The sequence below is a fragment of the Nelumbo nucifera genome, chromosome 5 (assembly GCF_055504915.1).
Source record: "Nelumbo nucifera cultivar China Antique chromosome 5, China Antique-T2T, whole genome shotgun sequence".
Classification (NCBI taxonomy): domain Eukaryota; kingdom Viridiplantae; phylum Streptophyta; class Magnoliopsida; order Proteales; family Nelumbonaceae; genus Nelumbo; species Nelumbo nucifera.
The window spans coordinates 54,242,148-54,269,988 of NC_142653.1; the positions used below are offsets into that span (position 1 = coordinate 54,242,148).

The following is a 27,841-nucleotide window of genomic DNA, read 5'->3' on the forward strand; positions in this document are numbered from 1 at the left end:
AGAGTTTGAGGTGAAAGATCTTGGTGCACTACGGTATTTTTTGGGTATTGAGGTTGCTAGATCTAAGCAGGGGATTTTTATCTCTCAGAGAAAATATGTTCTGGATCTGTTGGCGGAAACTGGAAAGTTGGGTGTTAAGCCTGCTGATACACCCATTAAACAAAATCACAAGATTAATGCAGAGGGCGGGGAGCCTCTTGAAGACAAAGTTATGTTCCAACAGTTGGTTGGAAAGCTCCTATATCTCTACCTCACTCGGCCAGATATCAGTTATGCAGTTAGTGTTGTTAGATAGTACATGCACTCCCCTAGAACTTCTCATCTTCTTGCAGTAGAGAGAATATTAGCATACTTGAAGAGATGCCCGGGTAGAGGTATACTGCTCAAGAACAATAATCACATGAGGGTGGAGGTCTATACAGATGTCGTTTGGGCTGGGAGTGTTGATGACAAAAGGTCTACCTCTGGATATTGTGCCCTTGTGGGAGGTAATCTTGTCTCTTGGAGGAGTAAGAAGCAGAGTGTTGTTTCCCGCTCCAGTGCTGAAGCGGAATACAGGTCAATGGCTAACGGAGTGGCTGAAATCTTATGGCTGAGGTCACTACTTGAAGAGGTGGGTATTGACTATGAAAAGCCCTTAATGCTGTATTATGATAATCAGGCAGCTATTAATATAGCCCACAACCCAGTGCAGCATGACAGAACTAAACATATCGAAATTGATCGACATTTTGTGCGAGAGAGGGTCACATCACAAGAAGTGTGTCTTCCGTACATCACATCTAATATGCAGCTCGCGGATATCTTCACCAAGGCTGTACCAAGGAAGAAGTTAGAGACAGACCTATCCAAGTTGGGAATGATAGATATCTACTCCCAACTTGAGGGGGAGTGTAGAGAACACTGATGTGGGCCTCACAGCAGTGGTCCCTACTGTGTTCGTAGGACAGCATGTGTAGTTATTTGTTTCAGTTATAGTAGTGTCAGTTTGGGTCAGTTTGTTAATTCAGTTGTTATTTATTTCAGTTTTTATTTACTTTATTTATCATGTAAGTACTAAGGGCAGATCTGTCCTTTCCATTATGTACTGAACATAACCTATAAATAATAAGAGAGTGGCGGCGGCAGACCTGTTAGAATCTGTCCCTCCTTTCAACCCCATTTTGGTTCCATTCACCAAAATGGAAAGATTCACTGCTGATAGGCATACTCCCATCCACTTTTTCCATTTGGTCCCGAAACCCATTAGGAGATATTGCACAAAACTCCATTGGATGTGGTCATGAGCTTTCTCCATGCCTAATTTACAAATAATACCTGGCGACTCAGCTTTGAACCTTGAGTCAATACATTCATTTGCAATCAAAGAACCATCCAAGATCTGCCTCCCATCTACAAAAGCTCATTGGGATGGGGAAATAATGGAACCAAATACTTTTCTTAGCCTGTTTGCAACGACTTTGGATATCACCTTGTAGATACTTCCATTGAGGATATGAAAGTATTCATTGTTGCCTCGGCTAGAAATTCACTGGCATGGAAGTGATGAAACACCGCCATCAAATCCTGCTTAATGAAACCCCAACACTTCTTATAGAAAGCAATGGGAAAAACATCTAGCCCCGATGCCTTATCCCTGACCAATTCTTCAATTGCCTGACAGATCTCACCTTCCTCAAAATGAAGGCTATCCAGCTCTGGTCTAACCACATTGTGAGCTGCAAACATGGATTTGTAAAATTTAACTGTAGCCTCTCATGCCTCCTTTCCATCCTTTTCTCAATTACAATTTGAGAAATGGCATTGGTTCTCTGCCTGTCACTTGCTATCTTATGGAAAAAGGCAGTACTGTTGTCTCTTCAGCCACTGAAACCTTGACCTTTACCTCCATCAAATCTCTTCCATATATATGCTGTATTTTTTTTTTTTTGATAAAAGATAAGGTAAATTTTTATTCAAATGAGCCAAAAATGGCAGATTACAACCAATGCCCCTAAGACAAGGAGCCGAAACTCACTTTAACAACTACAATACACCATAGCTCAAGAAAATTCCTAGATCTCAGCTGAGAACAGAGGACTGAAGCTTGAAGGTCCTTCGCCGCAGCCACCCAGGAAACTAGCTTGCCAAAAGCAAATGCAATCAAGCAATCTATGCTAGAGGCCTTATTTTGAAAGATCCTTCTGTTTCTTTCCGTCCAGACTGTGCATAAGATGGCTGCAGGCAGGACACTCCAAATGCATTCCACCAATTTTGAACCACCCTTCAGCTCCCAACTCCATATCATGTCCAGCACTGAATAAGGCATACACTATTGCAGCCCTAACCCCGATAAAAAGTGGTTCCATATTGCAGCTGTAACCGAACAGTGAATGAACAGGTGCATGCCATCTTCATCCACTTCCATATATATGCTGTATTCATTCCTTGCCAACTCTCTCAATGACTTTTCTTCCCCTGATAAATCTCCAACTTCCTCTTTCTCATCAAAAGACTAAATCTTTTCAAGGTAAGCCTTTTTCCTTGTCTGAATGCACCCCATCTCTTCCCTGTACCAGGCCTTTATTTGCTGCTTTAGGTACTTCAATTTGCCCCAAAAACGTAAGGCAAAGGGGGCCTTCCTTGGGAGCTTCTCTCCACCAAGCCTCCAGTTTTTCATTAAAACCAGGGACTTCAAAGAGCATCAGTTCCAATCTGAAAGGTGTATCCCTTTCTCTGCACATCACCCACCTTTAAAAAGATCGATCTGTGATCTGAAGTTGGCCCAGGGAGGGCTTGGTGGGAATGGGATAAAGAGCCATACATATCTTTCCACTTGCTATCTACCAGGAATCTGTCAGTTTGTTGATTGTTTCCTGCTATTGTGGTTTTTTCTCTCTGGTCTAATGCTTTCTCTTTTGGGGGCTGGGACATATCCCCTTTTCTCTAGTCTAGGTGTTGTGTTTCCAGATGGGTTTCTTCCTTATGCTGTTGGTAAAATGTTTGGAGTAGCTTTCTTTTTGGTATGGTGTTTATTGTATATAGTGTGATGTGAAATTGGTAGGATTTGCTGACCTTTTCCTTTATGTTCATGAATGTGTTCTTGGTAAGTCTGTTGTTAATGATAGGTGCTCCCAATAGGTACCTGAATTAGCTTGAATTGGGATCGCAGACATGGCAAATTTTGGATTTTGTCCTGAAGTAGCTGCAAATTTGGTAAGGATGTCTTTAACCTTCAAACAGGCTGGATTTGTAGTTTCAGCAAATATAAGACAATTGCAAGCAAATTGCAATATTGAAATTTTTGGACTTCCTTCCCCTGCTTTACAGCCAATGGAATTTCCTGTCTCTAATGATTCTTTCTCAAGCTTTTTTGCTAGGGCTTCCACATAGAGGACAAATATGTAGGAGACTGTTCTAATGCATTCCATAACCCACTCAACCCATCTCTCATGAAACCTAAATTTCCTTAGAATTCTTTTTATGAATTCCCATCATAGGCTTTCTCCATATCAATTTTGCAGGCCAACATGCCAGTTTTTCCTTTTTTCCTTCTCATTGAATGTATCACCTCATGAACAATTAGGATGTTATCATTTATTTGTTTGTTAGGCACAAAGGTGCTTTGATATAGAGAAATAATTTTATCTAAGAAAGCCTTGGTTATGTTGACCAAGATTTTTGAAATAATTTTGTAGATAACATTGCACAAACTTATGGCTCTGTAGTTATTAATTGTTTCTGGGTTCCCATTTTTTAGGATGAGAGCTATAAAAGTTTTATTCCATATACAGCACAACTTCCCTAAGTGAAAGAAAGCTCTATCTTCCTTACATATTAATTCTTTAATGATGTTCGAATTTTGTTTTTTCAAAAACAAAGCATTTAAGCCATCTCGACCAGGAGCTTTAAGGTCATTAATTGATTGGAGGGTCTCAAAGATTTCTACTTCCGAAACCTCCCTAATGGTTCAATTATTCTGGTCCTCTATAATGTAGTTATTGATTTTCTCAATAAATTCATCAATCCCACTCGTTCCTTTAGTCTGAAATCTTTGCTTAAATTTATCACTAAGGTAATTTGATATCCCATCCTGATCCTCAATCCTCTCACCCTCCTCGTTTTTGATAGATACATTTTTTTTTTATGAATGAAGTAATTAACTTATTAATTAATCACATAAAGTAAGAGTTACAAGCATCCCAAGAAGAGGCACGAGGTGCAACCTTTTCAGAAAAACTAAATAAGGATTCTCAAATACAATCTGAATAAGTTACAAGGTCGTCCAATACAGACAGTCCCTAGAAACCCCTTGTTTGGCTAAAGAATCAACTATAGCATTTGTCGATCTGCTCACCCACTGAATACCAACTGTCATATTGCTAGTCAGCCAATTCACTTTTTTAAGGAGATCTCTATAACCCCAAATGGCAGAATCCGGTTTCAGGAGCCACCACCTGTGAATCGTCTTCAATTAATAAATGCTCCACCCCAAGCTGGTTTGTGATCTGAATCCCTTGTACAGCAGCTAGTATCTCTGCTCTTGTAGAGTCTCCCACTCCCACTGGTCCTGAGAATAAGGAGATAATGTTGCTATCCTTATTTCTTAGGACCCCTCCTATACCCGAAGGTCCTGGATTACCCTGGCTACTCCCATCAAAGTTCAGCTTAATGACTCCTTCTGGAGGGGGTGTCCAATCTACCGCTCTTCTAATCCTCCTAGTAGAGGTATTAGCCACTGCTAGCCAATTTCTCCAAAGATCATCATAGGAAAAGTCAGTTAATAGTTCTAAGGTTTTCACCCAATGGATTGTCCTTGTCAAAGTGCAATCCTTCACCTCAAATAGATTCATTTCCTTTCCTAAGAAGATTTTGCATTCCTTTCTTCCCAGATAGCCCACAAAAGATCTTCTCTGATACATTTCCACATATTTCTCCCTTGTCGTGTGTGCCACCCAAAAATAGATGGATTAAACAACATACTCACATCGGATGGAAGGTTCCACCTATGTCCAAACAAAACAAAGATCCAATTCCATAATGCTACAACAAAGGAACAAAATACCAATAAGTGTTGACAATCCTCATTCTGAGCTTTACAAAGAACACACCAGTTAGGGGAAAGACATAAGTAAGGTTTCTTCTTTTGCAAATTTTCCAAAGTATTGATTTTACCATAGTAAACTTTCCATCATAAGGCAACAATTTTAGGGCGGGGGGGGGGGGGGGGGGGGTAGGTCTAGCCCAAATTTCTTTAAGAGGAAACTCCCTAGGAGCTGAGTTGAAGCAAAGGGGTTTGAAGAAAGATGCACAAGAAAAGGAGCCTTTTGGGTTAGGGGTCCAAACTCTTTTATCAGGTTTAATAGGATCCAAGCAAGAGTAGTAATTCAGAAACTTTGATGACATTCCCACAAACGACTTGCTTAGAAAGTGGGAGGTGGCTGATTCTTCTCTTCCAAGAGTTGTTATTAGGCCAGTTTGGGTCCCACCTCCTAGTGGGTTTTTTAAACTGAATTTCGATGGTAGTAGTGAGGAGAATCCGGGCCCTTTAGGTATTGGAGGTGTTTTTTGGAATGAGGAGGGAGGAGTTATTGCCCTTTACTCAAGACCAATAGGTGTGGGAGACTCCTTGAGGGCAGAAACCCTGGTTGTGATGGAAGGGATCCAAAAAGCAAAGGAGCTTGATGTAACCGGTTCCCACAGATGACGCCAATTGATGTAACCGGTTCCGGTCATGTATCATTTTTTCGTGATGTGTCAATTTTTTAGCTAAGTACCTCATCATCTAGTCTGCTCTCATGTGGTCGGTGACTCAGAGGCTGAAGTGGAGCTCCCTGGTGGCGAGCTACCTTGATGCCGAGCTCCCTGGTGGTGAGCTACCTTGATGAGCTGCCTGGTGGTGAGCTACCTTGATGGGCCGCCTAGAGGTGAGCTACCTTGATGGGTTGCCTGGAGGTGAGCTACCGGGTGGGCTACTTGGCTTTCTAGATGAACTTCTTGGTGGTGAACTACCTGGTGGCTAACTACCCTGTGGTGAGCTACCTTGATGAGCTGCTTGGAGGTGATAAGAGAATGAGAGAGCTAGAGAGCAGAGGTTACCCATCCCCTTTCTTTATCATGCCTTTGCTCCTGGGGGGTGAGGTCTTTATATATTGGAGTCCTCATGGGTTAGGTGGAGCAGTTCCTGGATCCCAGCTGTGATGGGACTGGCTTGCGTGTTAGGTTGGTGAAATGCCATCAAACGGTAAAAATGTCCCTTCCCGTCAGAACTAGGGAGTGGGTGAGTTGATATAGTCGTTACAAGTCACAACCCGTAAAATGCAGGGTACAGAGGTGTGTTCCTCGAGGTTGTTAGGTTGGCGCCTGTGTCAGGCTGCTAGGTCGGTGCCTGGGCCAAGCCACCAGGTCGGTGCCTAGGCCAGGCCGCCAGCTCGTGCCAGGGCTAGGTCGCACCAGGGCCAGGCTGCCAGCTCGTGCCAAGGCCAGGCTGCCAGCTCGTGCCAAGGCCAGGTCACGCCAGGTGGGACACCATCAACTCAGCAAAGGCAAGTTGTTGTCAAAGTGGTCCCGGGTGTCGCCTAGTTGTTCTGAGGTGCTAGGCTACAAGATGGCGAGTTGCCTAGTGGCAAGCTGCCTGTGGCAAGCTCGAGCTGTCTAGCTGTCAAGGGGCTGCACTTAGTTGGCATGAGGTGCCAGGTGTCACGATGTCATTGGAGGGCCAAATCCACCCTCATCAGAGCTCAATATAAGAAAGTTGATCATATAAGGGGATTTGAAGTTGGTAGTTATCTGGCCGCAGAAAGACGAGACTGGCTAGTGGAAATTTGGAGGAAGTTTAAGTTTTTAACTCAGGATATATAGATCAAGTTGCAGTGGGTTAAAAGGAGTGCAAATGCCTTTGCCGATGTTTTGGCAAAGCAAGGGATCAACTCTTCTGGGATGTTCTGTAATTGTTGTTCCTTATTGTCATCTCGGAGAGAGTTAAGAGAGTTTATCTCTCTCCCAGATGTTCTCTTGTATCTTCTTCATTATTAATGAAATTTCAGGTTATTGATAAAAAAAAAAAGAGTAGTAATTCAGAAACACAAGCAGACCTCTCATCCTTTAACCCCCTATGAAAGCCAAAGTCCCAAGATAACAACAAAGGGAGAACCAGATTAGGAAAAAACTTAGAAATTGCATCTTATTTATAAAGTGAAAGAGAGTAGAGAGAGGGGAAGAGAGCTTTGAGGGATTGGTTACCCACCCAAACATCTTCCCAGAACCGAACTGAAAAACCAGAGCAAGCTTCGTACCTGATTAGGCTGCGGAAACGGGGAAGAATGCTATGAATAGCCTTCCAAGGTGTTGTGAGAGTTGCCTGACGAGATACCCCAGCATCCCAACCATCTTCTCCGTAGCCATGAATGCTAGCCACCACCTCATGCCATAAGGTGGCTGCAGTATGAAAGAATTTATTGTTTCTCTCCCCCAGCTTAACCCAGTTAATTCTTGACTTTTGAGCCCAATAAGCTTCTTCTATAGCAAGAATATTATTTAATTGTTTCTGGAAGGCACTCTCTAAATTCAAGAGAGATCTATTATCATTCTCCTCTACCAACCGTTTCTGAACATCCTCGAGGGAGTGGAGAATATTTTGTTTGTTTTTGAATATGTTGCCAAAAGTGCTTTTTGTTCCATTTTTCCAGGTTAGTCACTACATTGTTTCTCTTTTTAACAAACTGCATTGCTCTAGATCCCGAGACATCTAGATTCCATGCTTGATTGGTTACCTCATATAAGTTGGGGTCTAGGCACCACATCAATTCAAACCTGAAAGGTTTTGGTCCGTTAACTTGGGGGGAGTCTGTATGAAGAATAAGAAGGGTGTGATCAGATGCCAAGAATTGCAAATTTTGAAGGAGGGTGTTTGGAAATAGTCTCCTCCATTCATTATTAACAAGGGCCCAATCTATAAGCTCCCAAATGGTTTTATTTTTCAAAGTGTGTTGTGAATCCTTTATCTCTAAATCCATTAAGCCACACTCAGAAATGAGATTATTGAAATCCCTCGTCTGGCTTGCATTGACCTCCCTACCCCTTTTATTTTCTCTTAATCTGAATGAGTTGAAGTCCCCTATTAGACAACAAGGCTCATTTATAGTTTCTGCTATATCTTTGATCCAATCCCAAACTTGCCTTTGCTCTATTTTATTGGGGATGCATAAACAAAAGTGCACAACCAAAATTTATTTGAAGAGATTTCGTTGATAGTAACATGCACTAACCTTTCATTAGAGAAGATAATTTTCTGGGGGCGTATGGGTCTTATGGGACAAGAATATTTGCAAGGTCCTATGTTGATTCAGTGTCCATTTTGTGCATCCATTTTTCAGAACTATTTTCACATTTATTTTCCAAGTCAAAATTCATAAAAATATTGCACTTCTTGAGGTATTTTGCAATATGCAAACACTTAAGGTTGTTCTGTTGCACACCACTAGTGAATGATTTACTTTGCTTTCTTCCTACTGAATTTCTTATTTTCAGGTTCTTGATGGGGAAAGAGGGAATGAGTATAGGAGAAAGTTATTACCTTCATATAAAGCACATAGGAGGAAATTCTCCAGACAGTTATCCACAACACAACGTTTTTCAAGGTTTCATATTGGAAGTTCACATCATGTTATCATAGACGTCCTTGAGAAGTGCAATGTCCCGGTGGGTGAATGTTTCATTGTTTCTTTTCTTTTTAATGTAATTTTTCTTTATGGTTCTGTAAATTGAAGCAGCTTTAGCAAAATTACTTCAATGTCCAATCATTGTTGTTTAGACAACAGGGTACCCATGGAGGGTTGCCTCACTTATGTGCCTAGCTATTTTGTATGTGGTGCTATAAAATATTTTTAAATTTATTTTTGAGAGTATAATAATAAAATAGACGTTATAGCACTAAATTATTCATTTTGTGGGTTTACATACTAGCTTCTTTGTATTATTTATATACTAAATTCTCTCCCTCCTTTATATAGTAATTCTTATCATTTATCAAAAAATACTAGTTTTTTATTATTTTCTTTTTTATAGGATTTAATCAACACTCATGTTTTTTGATGAGTAGAATGTTGTTAACATTAATCAACACTCATGTATGCTATCTTGAATCTTTGAAGATTTTAAAACCTGAACCAATGAGGAAGAAAGAATTTAAACTTTTGTGCCATCAATGGTTCTTTTAATGTGAAGTTTATAGTTCTTTTGTGAAGATTATTGATAATCATTAGTGGAGGATGATTGCTTATTGCAATGGAACCTAGGGAATTACTCTATACTCAGGTTTTTTTGTATAAAAAGTTCATTTTCTAGGTGACTAGGCAACAAGGCACCCCCTGTCACCTAACCTCACCTTGGCACCTTGAAAAGTATGTCTTGTGATAGTTTTCTGATTTAGGATTCATGTTCTGGAATATTAAGCCTACACATCAGTGTAAAAATAGAAATTCATTATCAGTTTCAGCTCATTTGTGTCCATGATGTAAGGGATGTATAATTGCTAAAACACCTTCCACCAACCTCATATAAGAAGACACAGATACCCTTAGCATTCCTATCTTTTTTTTTTATTGGTTACTGTGACTTTATTTATTAATTTGTGAAAATAACGTATGGTATATACAGGAAGTATTTGTTTCATCCCACTTTTTAATCTAGTATTGCTTTCTAATCCATGGACCTTCCCTTCTAATCTACATAACAGTAATGTTCATTTTCCCTAGGATTGATCTCTTGAAACAATTGTGTTATGTTGGTCCCTTGTTTAGCCAATACATCAGCAATGCTATTTCATGAATTTTAAATTCAAGTGAAACTAGCTCCTACCTCCCTAGCTAGATGTCTGATTTGATAAACCCAAATAGTTTGGATTAAGGCTGAGCTAAGTTGAGTTAAACTGAAACTTGAATTACTTTGATGACCTTACCAAGTGGCACTACTATATTTCTAAATGAAATAATATAGCAACTAGATAGATATAAATTTATTTTGTCAAGAGTACAAATGCAAAAGACATAAGAACAGGAGGATATAAATATGAGGGCACAAATGCAAAGGGAAAAATGTTTTCACCTGCATCTAGATATTTCAATAAAGACTGTTTTTCAATAACTTTTTGACAGCTAAATTGAGAACATTTGTTGACTAAAAATAAAAGAGGGAAGACCTCATTCTTAAGCTACGGTTATGATGTGCTAGGACAAACTAGATTTGGATGCCTCCCATAAACAGTTCCACAATATCCTTGGGCTTCAGCGTTGGTGGTGGAAAACTAACCTTAATAAAAAGTTACCCTTACCAAGCCTCCCAATATCTTTCTCTTGATGTACCCCATTCCTGCTAAGGTGGCTACTAAACTGGACAAGTTGCAAAAGAAGTTCTTATGGAAAGGAACAATGGAAAGAAAACAATAAAATTCACCAAGTGTACTGGGCAAGAATATATCTCCAGAACCTATTGGCAGCTTGGACCTGCAAAGGCTGAAGGATGTGAATATTGCTCTCCTAAGCAAATTGGTGGTGATAGCTGGTGGCACCAACTGATTACAGCAAAATATGTTCTCAGCACAGGGGTTGGGACACTAGACCAGTCATGGATGAATACTGCTTTTGGCTCCAGAGCCCAGATTGTGATTTTGGCCGGGCTGCTGGTTTGGAGACAGGTTACTAGCTGAATCTTCATGCCTTTATACCATTGCAGAAAACAAGGAAGCTATAGTTAATCAGATGTGGCCAGGTATTGTGTGGTCGTCCAAATTCAGGAGAAATCTCAAAGATTGGTAGATTGGGCACTTGGTGGATATGCTCAGTCTCCTTGTGAAACATCATCAGCCACACTTAAATACATAAAACAGCAGAATTTGAAGATGGGACAAGACTGTCATTTTCTTTGTAAAATCTCATAAGCCATCAAGCACCTTCTTAGTTGGTTTCACCTATAAAATTATTTGGGTGCCTAAAGTTCCCTTTGCGGTGGCATTAATATTGTTTACTGCTGCCCTTGGAAAGTGCCTAACCAGGGACAAACTCATCAGCAAAGCTATTAATCTCCCCTCCACGAGCTGCATTTTCTGTAATTATGATTTGGAGATGGCTAACCACCTGTTTGCACATTGCTCCTTTCATCAACAAATCTGAGCTCATTTTCTAAGCTGCCTCAATGTGAGTTGGGTTTTCCCTAAAACAACTTGTGATTCCTTAGCCAGCTTGGATATAGGTGGACTGAATTGAAAAGTCAAAATGATATGGTACATTATTCTGGATGGAAAGAAACAGTAGGATCTTTGAATCCAAAGAAGTGCTGTTGGAAAGATCTTGTACTGGGTCTCAGTTTTCTACAATGCTCCTAGTCCTGTTTCTGTTAGCACCTGATCTCCTTTCCACTGTAATTAGTATACTTTATGTAATCATTTTGTGAGACCTTCTGAGCTGTCAGTTACTCATTATAGGGCTTTTTTCTGTCTCATACTTCACTATGTAATCAATCATATCTTACCTTCTCAAAAAAAGAAAAAAAAAAGAAAATGAAAATGAAAATGCTAAACTTGGTGCTCAACTTTAATAATTTGTAGGGAGATAATCCAGAAATTCTGGATTTCACCAATAAGGTCTCTATAGAGGTTCACCCCACCAGAAGAAAAGCATGTATTTCAAACCACAATCAAAAACATAAGCTTGGAGAAATGTTCTTGAATTCACTCACAGAGGTTTATCTCATAGATTTAGCCTTCTATAAAAAATATAAAAAAATCACATAGATTAGCCTCCACTCAAAGAAGAATAGGGATGGACCACCAGCCCATGGTTCATGGCTTTGGTTATGATTGATATCTCTCAAATTTAGAAAGCTATTAAATATGTGACAATGTGAACACTCAAACTTTAGAATCTCCTACAATTTACTGAAGCAAATTGAACTAAGGTGGTGTTTGATAACAATTTTCAGACCTCTGAAGTCTGAAAATGTTGCTTTTCAGACGCCACCTATGTTTGGGTTGAGTCTGAAAGTTCAGATCTGAAATGCATTTTTAGATCTGAATTTGTAAGAGGCAGGCCAATGACTTAATGCACTCAGACGTTTTTCAGACTGCGTTAAAAGACAAAAATGCCCATCAATTTCCCTCATCCTCTCCCTCTCTCTCCCATTGTCTTCCAGCCATTGCCCCTGCAACTCTCAGCAGCGGCGTTTCCCTCTCCCTCTCCTTCTCCTTCTCCCCTCTCTTTCTCTCTCTCTCTCTCTCTCTCTCTCTCTCTCCCTCTCCCCTTGTCTTCCCGCCACCACCGCTGCAACTCTCAGCAGCGGCGTTTCCCTCTTCCTCTCCTTCTCCCTGTCCCCCTCTCTCTTCCCTTGTCTTCCCGCCACCGCCGCTGCAACTCTCAGAAGTGGCGTTTCCCTCTCTCTCTCTCTCTCTCTCTCTCTCTCTCTCTCTCTCTTTCTCTCCTTGTCTTCTCACCACTGCCGCTGCAAAGAGTTGTAGCGCTATTCGATTTTCCTCACCCTCTCCCTCTCTTACTCTCTCTCTCTCTCCCCCCGTCTTCCCATCATTGTCACTGCAACTCTCATTAGCGGCGTTCCGGTTCCCTCTCCCTCTCCCTCTCCCTCTCTCTCTCCCCCTCCCTGTCTTCCCACCACCGCCGCTGCAACTAGCAAAAGCAGCGTTCGAATTTTATTCTTAATAATTTATTATTATTTTAAGTCTTAATGATTTATTTTTAATTTATAAATTTATACGTATGTCCAATTTTATTCTTATTTTATTAAATTATTTTTTATAATTTTTATTTGTATTAATTATTAATTATTTGAATTTTTTAATCATTAAATAGTTTAATAGGTTTAATTTAATAATTTGATAATTATTAAATATTTTTTCATTGCTTCATGGACTTAATTACTATTTTCGTTATTATTTTAACTTTTAATAATTTATTTTTAATTTATAAATTTATATATATTTAAATTTTATTCTTATTTTAATAATTTTTAAATTTTTTACAATTTATCATAATTTTTTCATATTTTTCAATATTGTTTTGAATGTAATAAATTATATTTTACGAAATAGTACAAATTGAACTCAAAATTACCAAATAGTATGTTCTAGGGGTAAAATAGTAAAATTAAGGAATTTCAGATGCTGAAGGTTTGATCCAACACAAACAACCTTCTCCGTTCAGAGCCTCTAAAAAGTCGAAAAGCATCTATGTCTCTTTTCAGATTTCAGATGCCATTAATATCTTTTTAACTTTTCAGATTTATCAAACGCCACCTAAGAAATTTCAAGATTAAGATAGAAGGTAAAGGTTCTTACACTAAGTGGTTTGGAACATAGTAGGATACCAAAAGTAAAGGTTCCCTTAGTATACCCAATGCTCTACCACATTTTGAGATCATGCCCCTGATTTTTGTGTTTTTAGAATCTCTGGATATGTAATTTGACATACCTTCCAAGTGCCAAAACCAAAGCACTTCTGCATGTTTTAACATAGGGATGATTTTTCTTCACACTATTTGGCATTGATTTTTTTCATCCTTCATGGGGGTATTGCCTTGCATTGCAACCTGGGTGACCAGGGTTCTAATCTTGGAAACAGCCTCTCTGTATGTGCAGGGGTAAGGCTGTATACATCTGTCCCTCCCCAGACCCCACATTGGTGGGAGCCTCGTACTCTCTGTATGGGAGTATTGCCTTGCATTGTAAATGTAACATGTCTTGATAAACATGATAAATACCCCTGCACTAACATATAGCTACAAGCATAAAACTATGTGGAGACAATCTGTGATTCTCTCCATTAGTAGGCTAAAAAGTTGTCAATAGGAATAGGAATGCAGGTCTTGGTTTTACATGCTGAATTTTTTATGGCTAACAGTTTTAGTTTAACCTATTCAAGGATGTAACTGCAAAGTAATGCAGGTCTTAAAAATTGAAGACCATGAAGCAGATGATGTAGTAGCTGCTTTAGTAGAACAGGTTTTGCAAAGAGGATTCCGAGTTGTTATTGGATCTCCTGATAAAGATTTCAAGCAGTTGATATCTGAGGATGTGCAAATTGTGATACCCATGCCAGAATTTGGTAGATGGTCCTTCTACACATTAAAGCATTACATAGCTCAATATAATTGTGATCCAAGCTGTGATTTGAGTCTTCGTGAGTACAAAATCCTTTACCTTATTTGTAATGATGAAAGTATTTTGTTAAATATGTCCTTAATGTAATACTATTATCTTTTTTTTTATCAAAAACTGATGGGCTTCATTAAATAAAAAACACTTAAATACAAAGAGTGGAGGGGAGATCAGTTTTCTTAGCCCCCCCCCCCCCCCAAGAGATGAAAACAAAAATTACAATATAGCCCAGAACAAATTGTTTCTGCCCACTCCTTATCCACAAAAAGAAATTATACTTAAAATAAAGTGATTGCAAGAACTTCATTATAGTTGTTGGATACTTGATTAGGGTGTCATGGGTAGATTTTAATATTAAAAATATTTAAGCTTTTGTCTAGACCAAATTATTTCAAACAAAATAATATTGTTTTTTGTCCCAGACAAAACAAAATGTAGTTGTAGGAAAAGGAGAGAAAAGCAAGGTTTCAGGTCAAAAACTTGTATTTCTCAATCAAACTTGACTGAATCATCACAATCACTGGGGTAAAATTACAAGACCTGAGGTCTTGTAATTTCAATCAAATTCTCATAGCTTTTACTATAGCCTTATGAAAGGTTTACAAACCCACTCTCTACAAGACATTTCTTCAGGTCATTGCGGACTTGGTGTTAAAAAATTGAATTCAAAAGAAATGAAGAACTATATTTTTGAAAAATCTAGAATTTTCTAGTTTTTTTTGTGATCAACTCCTTTAGCTAGAGTATCTGCCTAGTAATTTTTGTGATCTTTTAATGCAAGTGAACAACATTCATGTTTGGCCAAATCAAGCTTCTACAAGACAATACTGCATCCCTAGGAGAGAATGCTACTCTGCTCCAGTGTAGCCTATGGTTGCACAAGATGTTTCATTCAAGCTAGAAAAACCATGTGGTAGACCTTCAAAGCAACACAAGGTTCTTCTTTGAATTGCCCTTTTTTTGTTCTTTTAAAGCCCACAGAAGGAACAGTTCACATCTTTTCAAGAAGTTCCGTTCCTTGGAAGTGGTGTTTAGAGGAACTGGGACCAAGTTGGTGAATGGGCCTCTTTTAAGGAGTTACAATTGCATTAGTATCTTCTGTTTTCTTTTTTCCCTTCTTTCCCTGTCTACATTTTCATTAGCTGAAGTGTTATTCTTGATGGGAGTAAAAGCAAGTGTATGCTAAACATAGGATAAAAATAACCATCATAGTTTTCAAGGCGTCTAGGCAATTCTGGGCAACACTAGGGCGCCTAGTCGCCCAGGCGATAAAAATTTTATAATATAAAAAACTGACATTTGGTTACTAGTTTTATATACCATTCAGCATGTATGTTAATTGAAAAAATAGCAATTCTCTTTATAACATTAAATTTCCTCTAAAAATGTGGCAAATCATCACGTTTAAAAGATAAAAATCATTTACATATATTAATTTCATTATTTTCAAAAATAATACTACTATAATAAGTATTTAATAGAGCAAATTCATATTAATTAGTAGCTAAAGAAGGTTATTATGATAAATATTCAAGATGGAAAGTAAAATAGAAAAAAAAAACAAGGATGGAGTTTTTGTTTTATTTAATTAGAGAGAGAGAATAGAAAAAAAAAAACTTTATTATTCTATTGTTTCTTTCCTCTTTCTTTTCTTTCGTTTTTTTCTCTCCTCAAAACCCTTTGATCTTTTAAATTTTGATAGTAAAACATTAAAACAAAGTATAATTGATATATATATATATAGCATATAATAAAATGTATTAACACATACATTAATAAGATGCAGCAATATAAAAGGTGCCTGCCTTGTCACTTTTGTTGCCTAGGCAGGCGCTTAGTCGCCTAGGAGGGTGCCTAGTTGCTAAAAGTCAAGGCGTTTGGGTTAGGTGCCCAGCCAAGGGCACCTAGTCGCCTACATTAATAGCATATAATAAAATGTATTAACACATACATTAATAAGATGCAGCAATATAAAAGGTGCCTGCCTTGTCACTTTTGTTGCCTAGGCAGGCGCTTAGTCGCCTAGGAGGGTGCCTAGTTGCTAAAAGTCAAGGCGTTTGGGTAAGGTGCCCAGCCAAGGGCACCTAGTCGCCTAGGCGACGCCTTGACAACTATGATAATCATCAAATTGTGAAATGTCTCCTTAAGATAACTAAGTTAGGAACTTTGTTTCTTAATCAAGGAGGTGAGACTTCGAATTTTCCAGGCTTAATGTGAAAACAGAGATTAAGTAATATTTGAAGTGCTAGCATTGTTGCCGAGGCTCAAGACTACAATGGCCTTTCCAAATAGCTACTTCATGGTGGAGTTGGTAGCTTCTGCTTGAACAAAATAATTGTTGGGTTTTGGAGGTCCCTAGGCATCTTGCTAGCTTATTTGTTGGGTTTTGGAGGTCCCTAGGCATCTTGCTAGCTTCTGCTTGAACAAAATAATTGTTAAGGGCCTGGACATATTTTATAACACAGTACAGTGTAGGGGGCTAATAGTCATGTTGATAATTTTGGCAAGTTTTAACAATCAAGAAAAAAGAACTCCACATTGGCAAGATCTGGTGTAAATAGACAACTATTGAGCATGATGAATTATTTCTCATTCTTTCTCAAATACAGTTGTGGTGAGAAATAAGGTTACACATCTATCTTATTAAAATTTTCAGGCTGCAGTATCTCCTTTTTGCATCTATTATGTTCTTTTCCCTTCCAATTGTAAATCTTGTCTGGTTACATCTTGCATATAGTTCAAATTTATTTAAAGGAAATATACATTGATGATCTCCTTGAGGCATTTCCTGATGTCATTTTACTTATTTCCCAGTATTTGTGCAAAGTTGAAAAAAATTCCATGTCACATAAACCTTTTTTATCTATGATATGTCTTGTAGCTGTCATACAACTAGTTCGTACAAGAGAAGAGAACACAGTTCTGAGGTGTAAAACAGAACCAATCGACCCTCAGACACCTGATAAGCTCAGGGCTGATTCTTCTTCATTGTACCCTTAGAGGGATGAACTGGGCAGTCTAGGATGATACAACCATGTTGTTTGCAGTAAGTTCATACATTCTTCGTCTTGCAATGTAAGGCTATATGTCCAAACCCCTTACATTCATAACATTGAGTCTTAGAAAAATCCTTTCCACCAGATTTCTTACTTCCGTGCGCAATGAAAGCAATTTCAACCCCTAAATCAAGTTGCCTCTCCTCTATGTTTGTAGCAGTCATGAGTTTGGTTTCTTCCCTCAACTCTCCCATCACAGAGTCTAAATCCGGAAGGGTAACTCTACTCAAGATGTTAGACTTGATTATTTCATATTCAGGTCTCAGTCTCATAATGAACTAGTTCACATTTCTATTCTCAAAATGCTTTTGTAAATACTTAACACACTCTAGGGGATCAGAGGGATTAGTGTTAACTAGTTCATATTCTGCCCACAAATCAATGACGCCTACATAGTACTCTTGTATCTTTCTATCCCCCTGGCAATAGGCAAAGATCTCAAACTCAATATGATATTGTATTGGCATGTTGGACTGATGATAAACCTACTTCAAATAGGAATACATCTCATAGGTTGTTCACAGTCTTCTCATGGGAATAGAAAAGTGAGGTATAATGGAGCTTAGAATCCAGGAGACTAATTTCCCATTGTCAAGTTTCCATTGTTGAAAAGTCTTTGCTTCAGCTTTGTGAATAATCTTATTCAGTTCAGGTTTGAAGTATGAAAAGAAGAGGAAGGAGAAGAAGAAGAAGAAGAGAAGAGAAAGAGGAGAAGAAGGGTTCGGCAGTAGAGGAAAATTCACCCCTCTAGCCGGCCCACTTTGTATTTATAATGAATAAGTTAAGGTACAAAAAAGACAGTATTGTCCCTTACAAGTGATGGGACACAACTTAAACTTGAATAAAACAGACCTTTCACTTCTAACAAGATAAACCAAAAGACCAAAATACCCCTGTACTGCCGACTCTTAACACTCCCCCTCAAGCTAGAGAGTATATGTCATATAGTCCCAGCTTGTCACATATGTAATCTACTCTGCCCCAAGACAAACCCTTTGTAAAGAGATTTGCCCACTGGTTTCCTAAGCTCACATGATATGTAGTTATCACTCCACTAATCACTTGTTCCCTTACAAAGTGGCAATTTTCTTCAATATGCTTTGTTCTCTCATGGAAGACTGGATTAGAAGACATGTGTACAACAGCTTGATTATCACAGTATAATCTCATGGGTTTGTCAACTGAGAATCACATCTCTTGTAGCAAATTGTTCAACCATACTAGTTCACATGTAGTATGAGTCATAGCCCTATACTCAGCTTCTACACTGCTCCTTGCCACCACTGTTTGTTTCTTGCTCGTCCAAGTTACCATATTGCCACCAAGGAAGGTACAATATCCTATAGTTGATCTCTTGTCTGATACAGAACCAACCCAATCAGCATCTGTATACCCTTCTATCTCCAGATTTCCTCCACTTTTGTAAAGTAGACCACGACCTGGAGCACCCTTCAAATACCTAACAATTCTTGGAACTGCTTCCCAATGTGGAATCCGAGGATGTTGCATAAACTGACTCTCCATACTTACAGCAAATGATATATCTGGCCGTGTGATAGTCAGATAGTTCAGTTTTCCCACCAATCTCCTATACCTTCCAGGATCATCAAATTCTTCACCTGCATCCACACTCAGCTTAGCATTTAGTTCCATAGGTGTCTCGATTGGTTTAGCACCTAACGGCCCTGTTTCTTCAAGTAGGTCAAGGACATATTTCCTATGACATAAGTTAATTCCATGCCTTGACCTTGCAACTTCTATTCCGAGGAAGTACTTCAGGTTACCCAGATTTTTTGTGTTGTAGTGATCCTGAAGGAAGTTATTCAACCTGTCAATCCCATTACTGTCACTCCCAGTTATGACAATATCGTCCACATACACCACTAGCAAGATTTTCCCATCTTTTGAGTCATGGTTGAACACGGAATGAATGACCTGACACTGTTTCATCCCAAAGTTTTTCACTACTTCACTGAATCTACCAAACCATATACGTGGAGATTGTTTCAGCCCATAAATTGCCTTTTTAAGTCTACAAACCTTACCATCCTCCCCCTGAGCAACAAACCCTGGTGGTTGCTCCATATATACCTCCTCAATTAGATCACCGTGCAAGAAGGCATTCTTGATGTCAAGTTGCAATAGAGGTCAGTCATACATTGCTGCTAATGAAATCAATACCCGAACTAAGCCAATTTTAGCCACAGGAGAAAATGTCTCCATATAGTCCACACCATACAACTCAGAATATCCCTTGGCCACTAACCTGGCCTTTAATCGTTCTACACTACCATCTGGAAGATACTTCACTATGTAGACCCACTTACACCCAACAACATGCTTACCAGGAGGGAGAGTAGTAAATTCCCACATGTGATTGTGTTGTAAAGCAAACAATTCCTCTTCCATTGCTTGTCGCCACCCTAGAGAGGTAAGAGCTTCCTAGACAGTTTTGGGAGTGGAAACAAAGGATAGCAAGGATATAAAATGGCGATGGGAAGCAGAAAGATGAGCAACTGGAACATAATGAGAAATAGGATGAGATGTACAACTACGTTTACCTTTCCGCAATGCAATAGGAAGATCAAGGTTCGAAGGAGGAGGTGCAACCACAGGATCTGTCAACGATGACTGAATTGGAGGAGGGGTCGGTGCTCTTTTGTGAGTATACACTTGTCGGATTGGTGGCCGCTTAGTAGTAACCTGCACGGGAGAGGAAGGAGAACGAACAAGAACCACAGGAGGGGGATCCGCAATTAGAGCAGGAACCACGGAGAGGGGGTCCTCAACTGGAACAGGAAGGGGAACCACGAGGGAAGGAGAAGGGACCTCAGTACTCGAGAAAAATGGGACTGATTCAAAGAAAGTGACATCCAAACACACAAATGACTTATGAGAGTTAGGGTTATAGCACTTATACCCTTTTTGAGTCCTGGGGAGTATCCAAGGAAGATGCATTTAGTAGCACGTGCATCTAACTTGTCTAAACCAGGCCCCAAATTTTGAACAAAACAAACACACCCAAAGACTCTTGGGATAAGAGGAAACGGAGACAGAGTGGGAAACAAGACTAAGAAAGGGGATTGACTTCCAAGGATAGACATGGGCATTCGATTGATGAGGAAACATGATGTTAGGACAACATCACTCTAAAAACACTTTGGAACATTCATATTAAGCATATTGGATCGCGCAGTTTCAAGTAGATGTCAATTTTTCCGTTCAGCCACACTGTTCTATTGTGGGGTGTAGGAACAAGAAGTTTGATGAATTATCCCATGGTGCTCTAAGTATTGTTGAAATGGTGTTGAGGTGTACTCTTTTGCATTATCGGAGCGAAGAATTTTAATCTGAACTCCAAATTGGGTACGTATTTCAGCATAAATTTTTTGAAAAATAGAGAACAATTCACTGCAATCTTTCATAAAATAGAGCCATGTCATCCTTGAAAAGTCATCAACAAAAATTACAAAATACTTATAACCATTGTATGACACTACTTTATTTGGATCCCAAACATCAGAATGAACTAAAGAAAAAGGACTCAAGACATGGCTATCAACTCTTGGACTAAAAGACCCTGTGGTATTTCCCAAGCTGGCACGACTCACAATCCAACGATGAAAGATGACTTAAGGACAGAACCAGCAACTTTAGAGCCTTGAGAGATGGATGACCAAGTCTGCAATGCCATTGTAGAGGAGTAAGAGACAACTAAAATGCTACTGGCGGGCCACCACCATCAAGGTAATACAATCCACCTGCCTCAAGAAGAGGGACAAAAGGTTATAGAACAATTAAGTGATTTGGTTAATCTACTAATAGACATAAAGTTAAACGGGAACTTGGGAACATATGAAACAAATGATAAAAATAAGGAGGTAAGATCAACATCACCAACACCACAAATGGGAGATGTAGAACCATTAGCAAGGGTAACTGTTTGGGATGTGGAAGACTGAGAAAGTGAAGAAAATACATTTGGAGTCCCAAACATATGATCCGAGGCTCCAGAGTCAATGATCCAGTGTGAAGGTTTGGAAGCCAAGCAAGCCATACTTGAATGGGCAAGAGTAGTTGTGCTCTGTTGAGAGGATGTCTGAAGGAACTTCTCATATACCTCACGTGGTACACTCACCATCTCCTTCCCAGAAGCATCAGTAGATGTGGAGGGAGTCTGATCAGTTTGCTGATTTTCACTAACTGTACCACTGCCACTAGTCACAGCATGGTTAGCCCAAGTGTTGGGTGGACCATGTAAATCATAGCAGAAATTAACAGTGTGCCCCTCTAATCCACAATATGTGCATTTTCTAGGTGCATTACTTCTTCCTCTACCACGACCTCCCCCTAAATCTCGACCACCATTGCAGCCACCAGAACGATTAAACATAGGACTACCTTGGTTTCCTGGAAACCCATGGCCACCACCTCTATTTCCATGACCTCCCCCTCTAGTCACCACAAAACCAGATCTGCCCGAGAGAGAAGAAGACTCTATAGACTCAATAGATATCCTCCGAAGACGAGCAAACACTTCTTCAAGTGAGAGAAGAGCAGACCCCCCCCCCCCAGTATTTGTGCTCGAATAGGTTCATATTCAGCCTTCAGACCCACTAGGAACCTTGTCACATCAAGTTGCTCTCGCTGTTGTTGCTGAACCTAAACATCCGGAGTCGGAGGATGATATACATTAAGCTCATTTCGGATTTTTCTCATGCTTGCATAGTATTCCTCCAAGCTTTGGTTACCATGCTTCAAATTAAAGTACTCTTGGTACAGCTGATATACCCTAGTAGTATTATCTTGGCCGGAGTAAAGTTTCTTAGCATGGTCCCAGATTTCTTTAGCTGAATCTTGGAACATAAAATTCACACTGATTTTAGGTTCCATGCTATTCCACAACCAAGTCATGATTTGTGCATCCTCCTGTTTCCAATCACTGAACCCTAGAGAATTAGAGGAGGGTTTCTCCTCTCTCACATGTTTTGCCTTTTTCTTGGCTTTTAAAAACACCTCCACAGATTTGGCCCATGGCACATAATTCTCACCATTCAACTTAATAGATGTCATTTGAATTAGGTAATTTGGAGAAATCATAACACTGTTTTATTGTCATTCCCATCTCCAGTTGATGCCATCATAACTAATTCATCTCACTTCACAAAGGAATCACTGTTATAAACAAAGTATTCACCTTCAACTATTCAGCACCACGCCACAGACTACTCAACAGAATATAATTATGACCATACTACTGCTGTCATGAATTCAGCATTCAAAAAACCCTACTTTCAACTCACATATCCAGGTATAAACAGAAGTAAAAGAGGCTTATATGCATACCTATCGATTCACACCACCACATGAATGAAACCTAGACAAAAGATAGCAGCCGCAGTCCACTACTGGGCGAATAAATATTTCTTTTCATACCTGTCCACAACCAGCCCTCTTCGTATCATAGAATAGAGGGAATCTAGTACACCACTACAACGATCACCACCACAGAAACTGGAGGCATATTTACCTCCAAGAACAAAAAACGACCACTCCTTTTAGGCCCCTTGTCAAACTTCCAATCTGTCTAGAAGATATTTAATAAAAAACTGATATGGCTGGCGGCGAAGAAGGAGAAGAAGAAGAAGAAGAAGAAGAAGAAGAGAAAGAGGAGAAGGTCTCGGCAGTAGAGGAAAAAGTCACCCCTCTAGCCGACCCACTTTGTATTTATAATGAATAAGTTGAGGTACAAAAAAGACAGTATTGTCCCTTACAAGTGATGGGGCACATAAACTTGAATAAAACAGACCTTTCACTTCTAACAAGATAAACCAAAAGACCAAAATACCCCTGTGCTGTTGACTCTTAACAAGCTTCATCCGGCCCGGTAATTGTACCATCCAGATAACCTTCCAGACCCTTTCCCTCAACAAAGAAATCAAAATGGAACTTCCACATTCTGTAGTTAGTTCCATCAAACTTCACAGGTATGACATCAACCTTATCAGCCTTTTAGGTCAATAATTTCCAGTCCAGAACGACAATAGGAATGAGTTCAAGTCCGAGTAGAAGCACCGATAAGCTGTTCTTTGAGTAAAGCTGATTAGAAAGCCTTCTAAACACTAGAAAAAGTGTTCAATAGCCAAATAAAAGTGATTGTCGAAAATAATAATCCAAACAACTAGGTTTTAGGACTGACAGTCCAACAAAATGGAAGTTTGCAGGCCTGCTGAGCCAAAGAAGGGATCAAAACCCTTCTAGAACGAAGTAAATCTTCAAACTAATCAATGGAACATCTAAAGTAGGTCAGGGCGACACAAACTTTAGAATACAAGGCTGAACACAACAACCAAATGGAAGAAAACACAAAAAAACTCACCCGGTATGCGTTTTTTTTATCCCAAAAAAGTGAGCCCTCTTGTTTAGACCAGAACTCAGGAAAAATCCAATCTTCACGAGATTTTACAGGTGTAACAAAGAGGTTAGGGTGACCCAAGATGCAAAATCTCAGCCCCAACAGATAAGTCAATCAAGAGAGAAAGCAAGAACACTGATTCGGAGAGCATTTTTCCCAGAAAACGCAGTACACCTTGTACTGACCGAAACAGTCCCAAAGAGAAGCCTTTAGTAACTCCAACAGGCCAATTTGAACACTCAAATAACAGTCTTAACAACCAAGAATGAAACCTTGCTCTGATACCATGTCATACAACCAGTTCTTACAAGAGAATAGAACACAGTTCTGGGGTGTGAAACAAAATCAATCGACTCCACCCCAAGAGTGATGCAGTAGGGCTGGAACAAACTAACACAAGACAGAAAGAGAGAGGAGAAAGGGTAGAGAAAGAGAAAAGAGAAAAGAGAGAGAAATCCCAAGGAATCACTCCAAGGGGTCCTAGAATCACTCTAGGGTTTGTAGGAATCGCTCCATACAGCAAGAGAGCTCTTAAGAAATCTTCATTCATTCATTCGCCTCAAAAGGAAGAGAATACATCTATTTATAGAGTGACTTGTGTGGCCCGGAACACTGTTCACCATAATTACAAAAAGTCACTCTGTCTTGTGCAACAAGAAGCACAATAACTTTCTATCTACTAATGAAAATAAACTGAAAATTGAAAGACAAGCACTACTAAGCTATAGGAACAAGATGCTATAGCCCAAGTCCACATTGGGCTGGTCAAAATGACGAAAATACCCCTGACCAGATCAGTCCATGTCCCAAGAGTCTTCTCCATGCCAAATCAGAACCTGTTTGTTGGCCTTATTCTTACGAGAATAGGCCTTATAATGCATAGACCGATCCCCATCAAAGAGCCAGCCATTATATATATGAAATATTAGATATTTACAGAGAAGTACTTACAGGACTAAAGAAGAAAATAAATACGGAAGGAAAATACAGTACAACAGGTCAATTTCACTTACTGAACTGAAGATACAAAATTTCTATGTATTGCTTTCACTATTTTTGAACTTAGTCAAAAGTCAAAACGAAGTGCTATTGCTTTCTGCAATTTAATATGGTTGCAATCTGACACAGGAAAAAGAACTTGTAGATCATGTTTACAACTTACCAGAAGTGCCCATAAGATTCATTGGTTTAAGCATAAATTATATTTCTAGTTTACTATTCTGAGTGAAACTGAAAATCTGTAGGATGCATTATTGGTGATGAAGTAGATGGTGTTCCTGGAATTCAACATGTAGCTCCTGGTTTTGGTCGAAAGACGGCCCTGAAGCTCTTAAAGAAGCATGGTTCATTAGAAAATTTACTAAATGCAGCTGCAGTTAGAACTGTGGGAAAACAATATGCACAAGATGCTCTTACTAAGAATGCTGATTACCTGCGAAGAAATTATCAAATTCTTAGCTTTAGGAGGTAAGGATTTTCTCTGTATAATTGACACTACAACTTTTTAATGTGCAATTGGTAATCAGAATCCATGATTAACCATGAGACAGGGATGTTGATGTTCATCTTGAGGAGGAATGGTTATCTGAGAGAGATACTTGTAATGACATGGATGTTTTATCTAGCTTTGTCAAATCATTGGGAGATGAGAAACTTCATCACCAAAATGCTGCAGCTGCTGGGTGTTAGGCTCTACTACCTCGGACTTGTTTAAGAGGATGGCTGAGTATGTATTGATCAAAAAAAGGATGGCTGAGTATGCATGCTTTTTTGGAGATAATTCTTTGTTAATGATATATTGGTTCAATTTACATTGTATTTATGGGATTTTCTAGTTTTGTGTGCCTTCATCTTTTTTATCATTTCAATGGTCTAATACCCATCACCTGGAAGCACATGAACCTGCAAGCATCCATGCACACAGAGAACACACACATACAGAGATGAATTGGTCCATTACAACTTTACAAGTGTCAAAGAAAATGAGGGTAGGTTATAAATTAAGCAAGTAGGTAGAAACTTTAGGTTGAGTGTTTTATTGGTGCAATTTTGAGAATGGAATATCTTAGTAAAATATAGAATGAAATTTCTATGCTTATTTAGTTAATATGTAGGGTGCATGTTGAAGATGCCCTTGTTTTGTCTTTATTTTATTTGTTGTATATTGCCTTTATTGTGTGCTTACAGGGTGCATAATTGAAGATATACTTGCTTCTCTTTTTTTATTGTTTTTCTCTTTTTGGTATTGTCAAGTAAACTTGTTTTGTCTGGACTCCTGTGAAATCCTTAAATTAGAAAAATTACAGCCTTTCCTAGTTAGAGCATGAAGCATCTTCAACTACAATAGCATAACAATATGCAGGAAGCTTAATTGATAAACAGTTATTTAGAGAATAGAGAGCATATTCAAATTTGAGTTATTCCAAGTGATACAAAGGAATATTATTAAGAACATGGCCACCAGTTTTCTTGCTTTTATCCCAAAGAAAAATGTGATTAGCCCCTGATGACTTTAGGTCCATAAGTTTGACTTGAAGCATGTAAAAATTTGTATGCATAGTTATCTTTAAGAATTTAGTAGTGATGTTATACCAAGTTATTTCTTTCAAATCCTTGTATCACAGTAGTGTTATTTATACATGCATTCACATTATCCTGTCTAATATTTTTCTTCTACTTGTTAAAATTAACCTAGAGAATGAAAATTTTTTCCAATGCAAACTAATAAAGAAAATGTTAATCCCTCATTTCAATGCAACTATTTGCAAAATAAACAGGCAGGATGAATTATAATCCCCAAAATAGTTTGGAGAGGGTCATTTTCGTTTCCATTTTTATATTTGAAAGTTGGTCTACTTGGCGTTATTACTGGGATAACTTGAAGTATTTATCATGCTACCTTACAGAATTTCTCATGTATATAGCATCTGTAAAGTGTCTCAGAGAATGAGGGTTAGCAGTTATGATGCGTAACCCTAGGTTCTTTATGGTCTTTCCTGATTGAGAGACTATATTGTCTTCAGGAAAAAAAAAAAAGAGATTTATGGACCATTTGTTAACACAAACTTCAGTACTGAAACTACAGCCCAGTGCCCCAACCACAAAGAGTTGTAGCTGCTTTAGTAGTCAGTGCTTATGGAAATGGATATACTGCCTGGAAGAAGTTAAGGTGGCCTCGTATATCTGTCAACAGTAAGTAAATGTACCTGTTCTGTTATATTTTTCCTATTATATTACCTGTGCTTTCTGTAGATGATATTTCCTGCTAATGAATTCTTATGTCTTGATAGAAGGCCACAGGGGATGCTGGAGAAGGCAAGCAATATGATGCAGTCAAAGTTATTCGGTCACTGAAGATCAAATATTTTGCTAAGATTAGAACGAAGGGCCAATTCACCTTTAACTTACTGCATCCCATTTGCAAGAAAAACCGCAACACCCAATTAATATGCAGTAATGCCTGCTTGTTTAATGTATCAAATCTCAATGCATATTTCTCATAATAGAAAAGCTTTTTCCTCTCTCTCTCATTTTTTCTCAATTTTCAAAGGGAGTTGGACAATTATTCTTGTTTCCAGAGGTCTCTTAGGAGGAAGTTTACGACATTTGCATGGTATTCATTATTACTGCATGGTGCGTATAAAACGACAACTGGTTAAAAATAGGAATGTAACTATGGTTCTCTTGCACATGCTGACAGACGTGCAAGAAATGTGAGGTGGTGAGTCAAATTGCGAGGGTCCAAGCTCTTCCAAGTGAAGTTGGAGAAGACACTATCCATAGTAGTTCGTTCCCATGAATGTTTTGCTTGAATCAAAATGGACGGTAACTTTAGATGAATTTGGAGCTGGTTATGTTGTATTGATCATGGACATCAACAAAGAGTTTCTTGCAACCTTTCTGTAGCAGACAGCCTTGGATCACCATTTTTTGCTGAACCTTACGTACTTCAGTGGCGCTTATATGATCTTCGCCTGATTTGAGTCAAATTCGCATTGAAACTTTGAAACTGACTGTAGCGGCTTCTGAATTACTTTTGTGGATAGGAATTGCAAATCATATAGAAACATTTACTTAATGAAAACATTCAGTCTGAATTGTCAGGATGTGAAAGGGTTCAATGGCATTTTGTAAAACAGGATTTAAACACTTCCCCATTCCCTAGCAAATTCTACATGTCTGAAATGGTAGTTTGTTTTTTCTAACCCTATTATCAATTCGGGAAAAAAA

At 38.8% G+C, this 27,841-nt stretch overlaps 1 protein-coding gene across 7 annotated transcripts in view; it reads left to right on the plus strand.

Annotated features, from left to right (window-relative positions):
* Positions 1–27,134, plus strand: part of LOC104596893 (5'-3' exonuclease family protein) — a 45,200-nt gene extending 18,066 nt beyond the window's left edge. The window contains exons 2-8 of one of the 7 annotated variants that reach the window (XR_002022631.2): positions 3,121–3,195; positions 8,509–8,679; positions 13,928–14,162; positions 24,856–25,078; positions 25,162–25,337; positions 26,635–26,803; positions 26,902–27,134. Coding sequence is in view for 1 of the 7 variants with exons in the window: in XM_010258212.3 (XP_010256514.1) it covers positions 8,509–8,679; positions 13,928–14,162; positions 24,856–25,078; positions 25,162–25,300 (768 nt within the window). In the remaining 6 variants the exon portion in view is untranslated. Of the gene's footprint in view, positions 1–3,120; positions 3,196–8,508; positions 8,680–13,927; positions 14,163–24,855; positions 25,079–25,161; positions 25,339–26,517; positions 26,804–26,901 lie in introns of those variants that run through there. The other 6 variants (XR_016076457.1, XR_002022627.2, XR_002022629.2 and 3 more) reach the window with 6 other exon arrangements.
* The last annotated feature ends 707 nt before the right edge of the window (positions 27,135–27,841 follow it).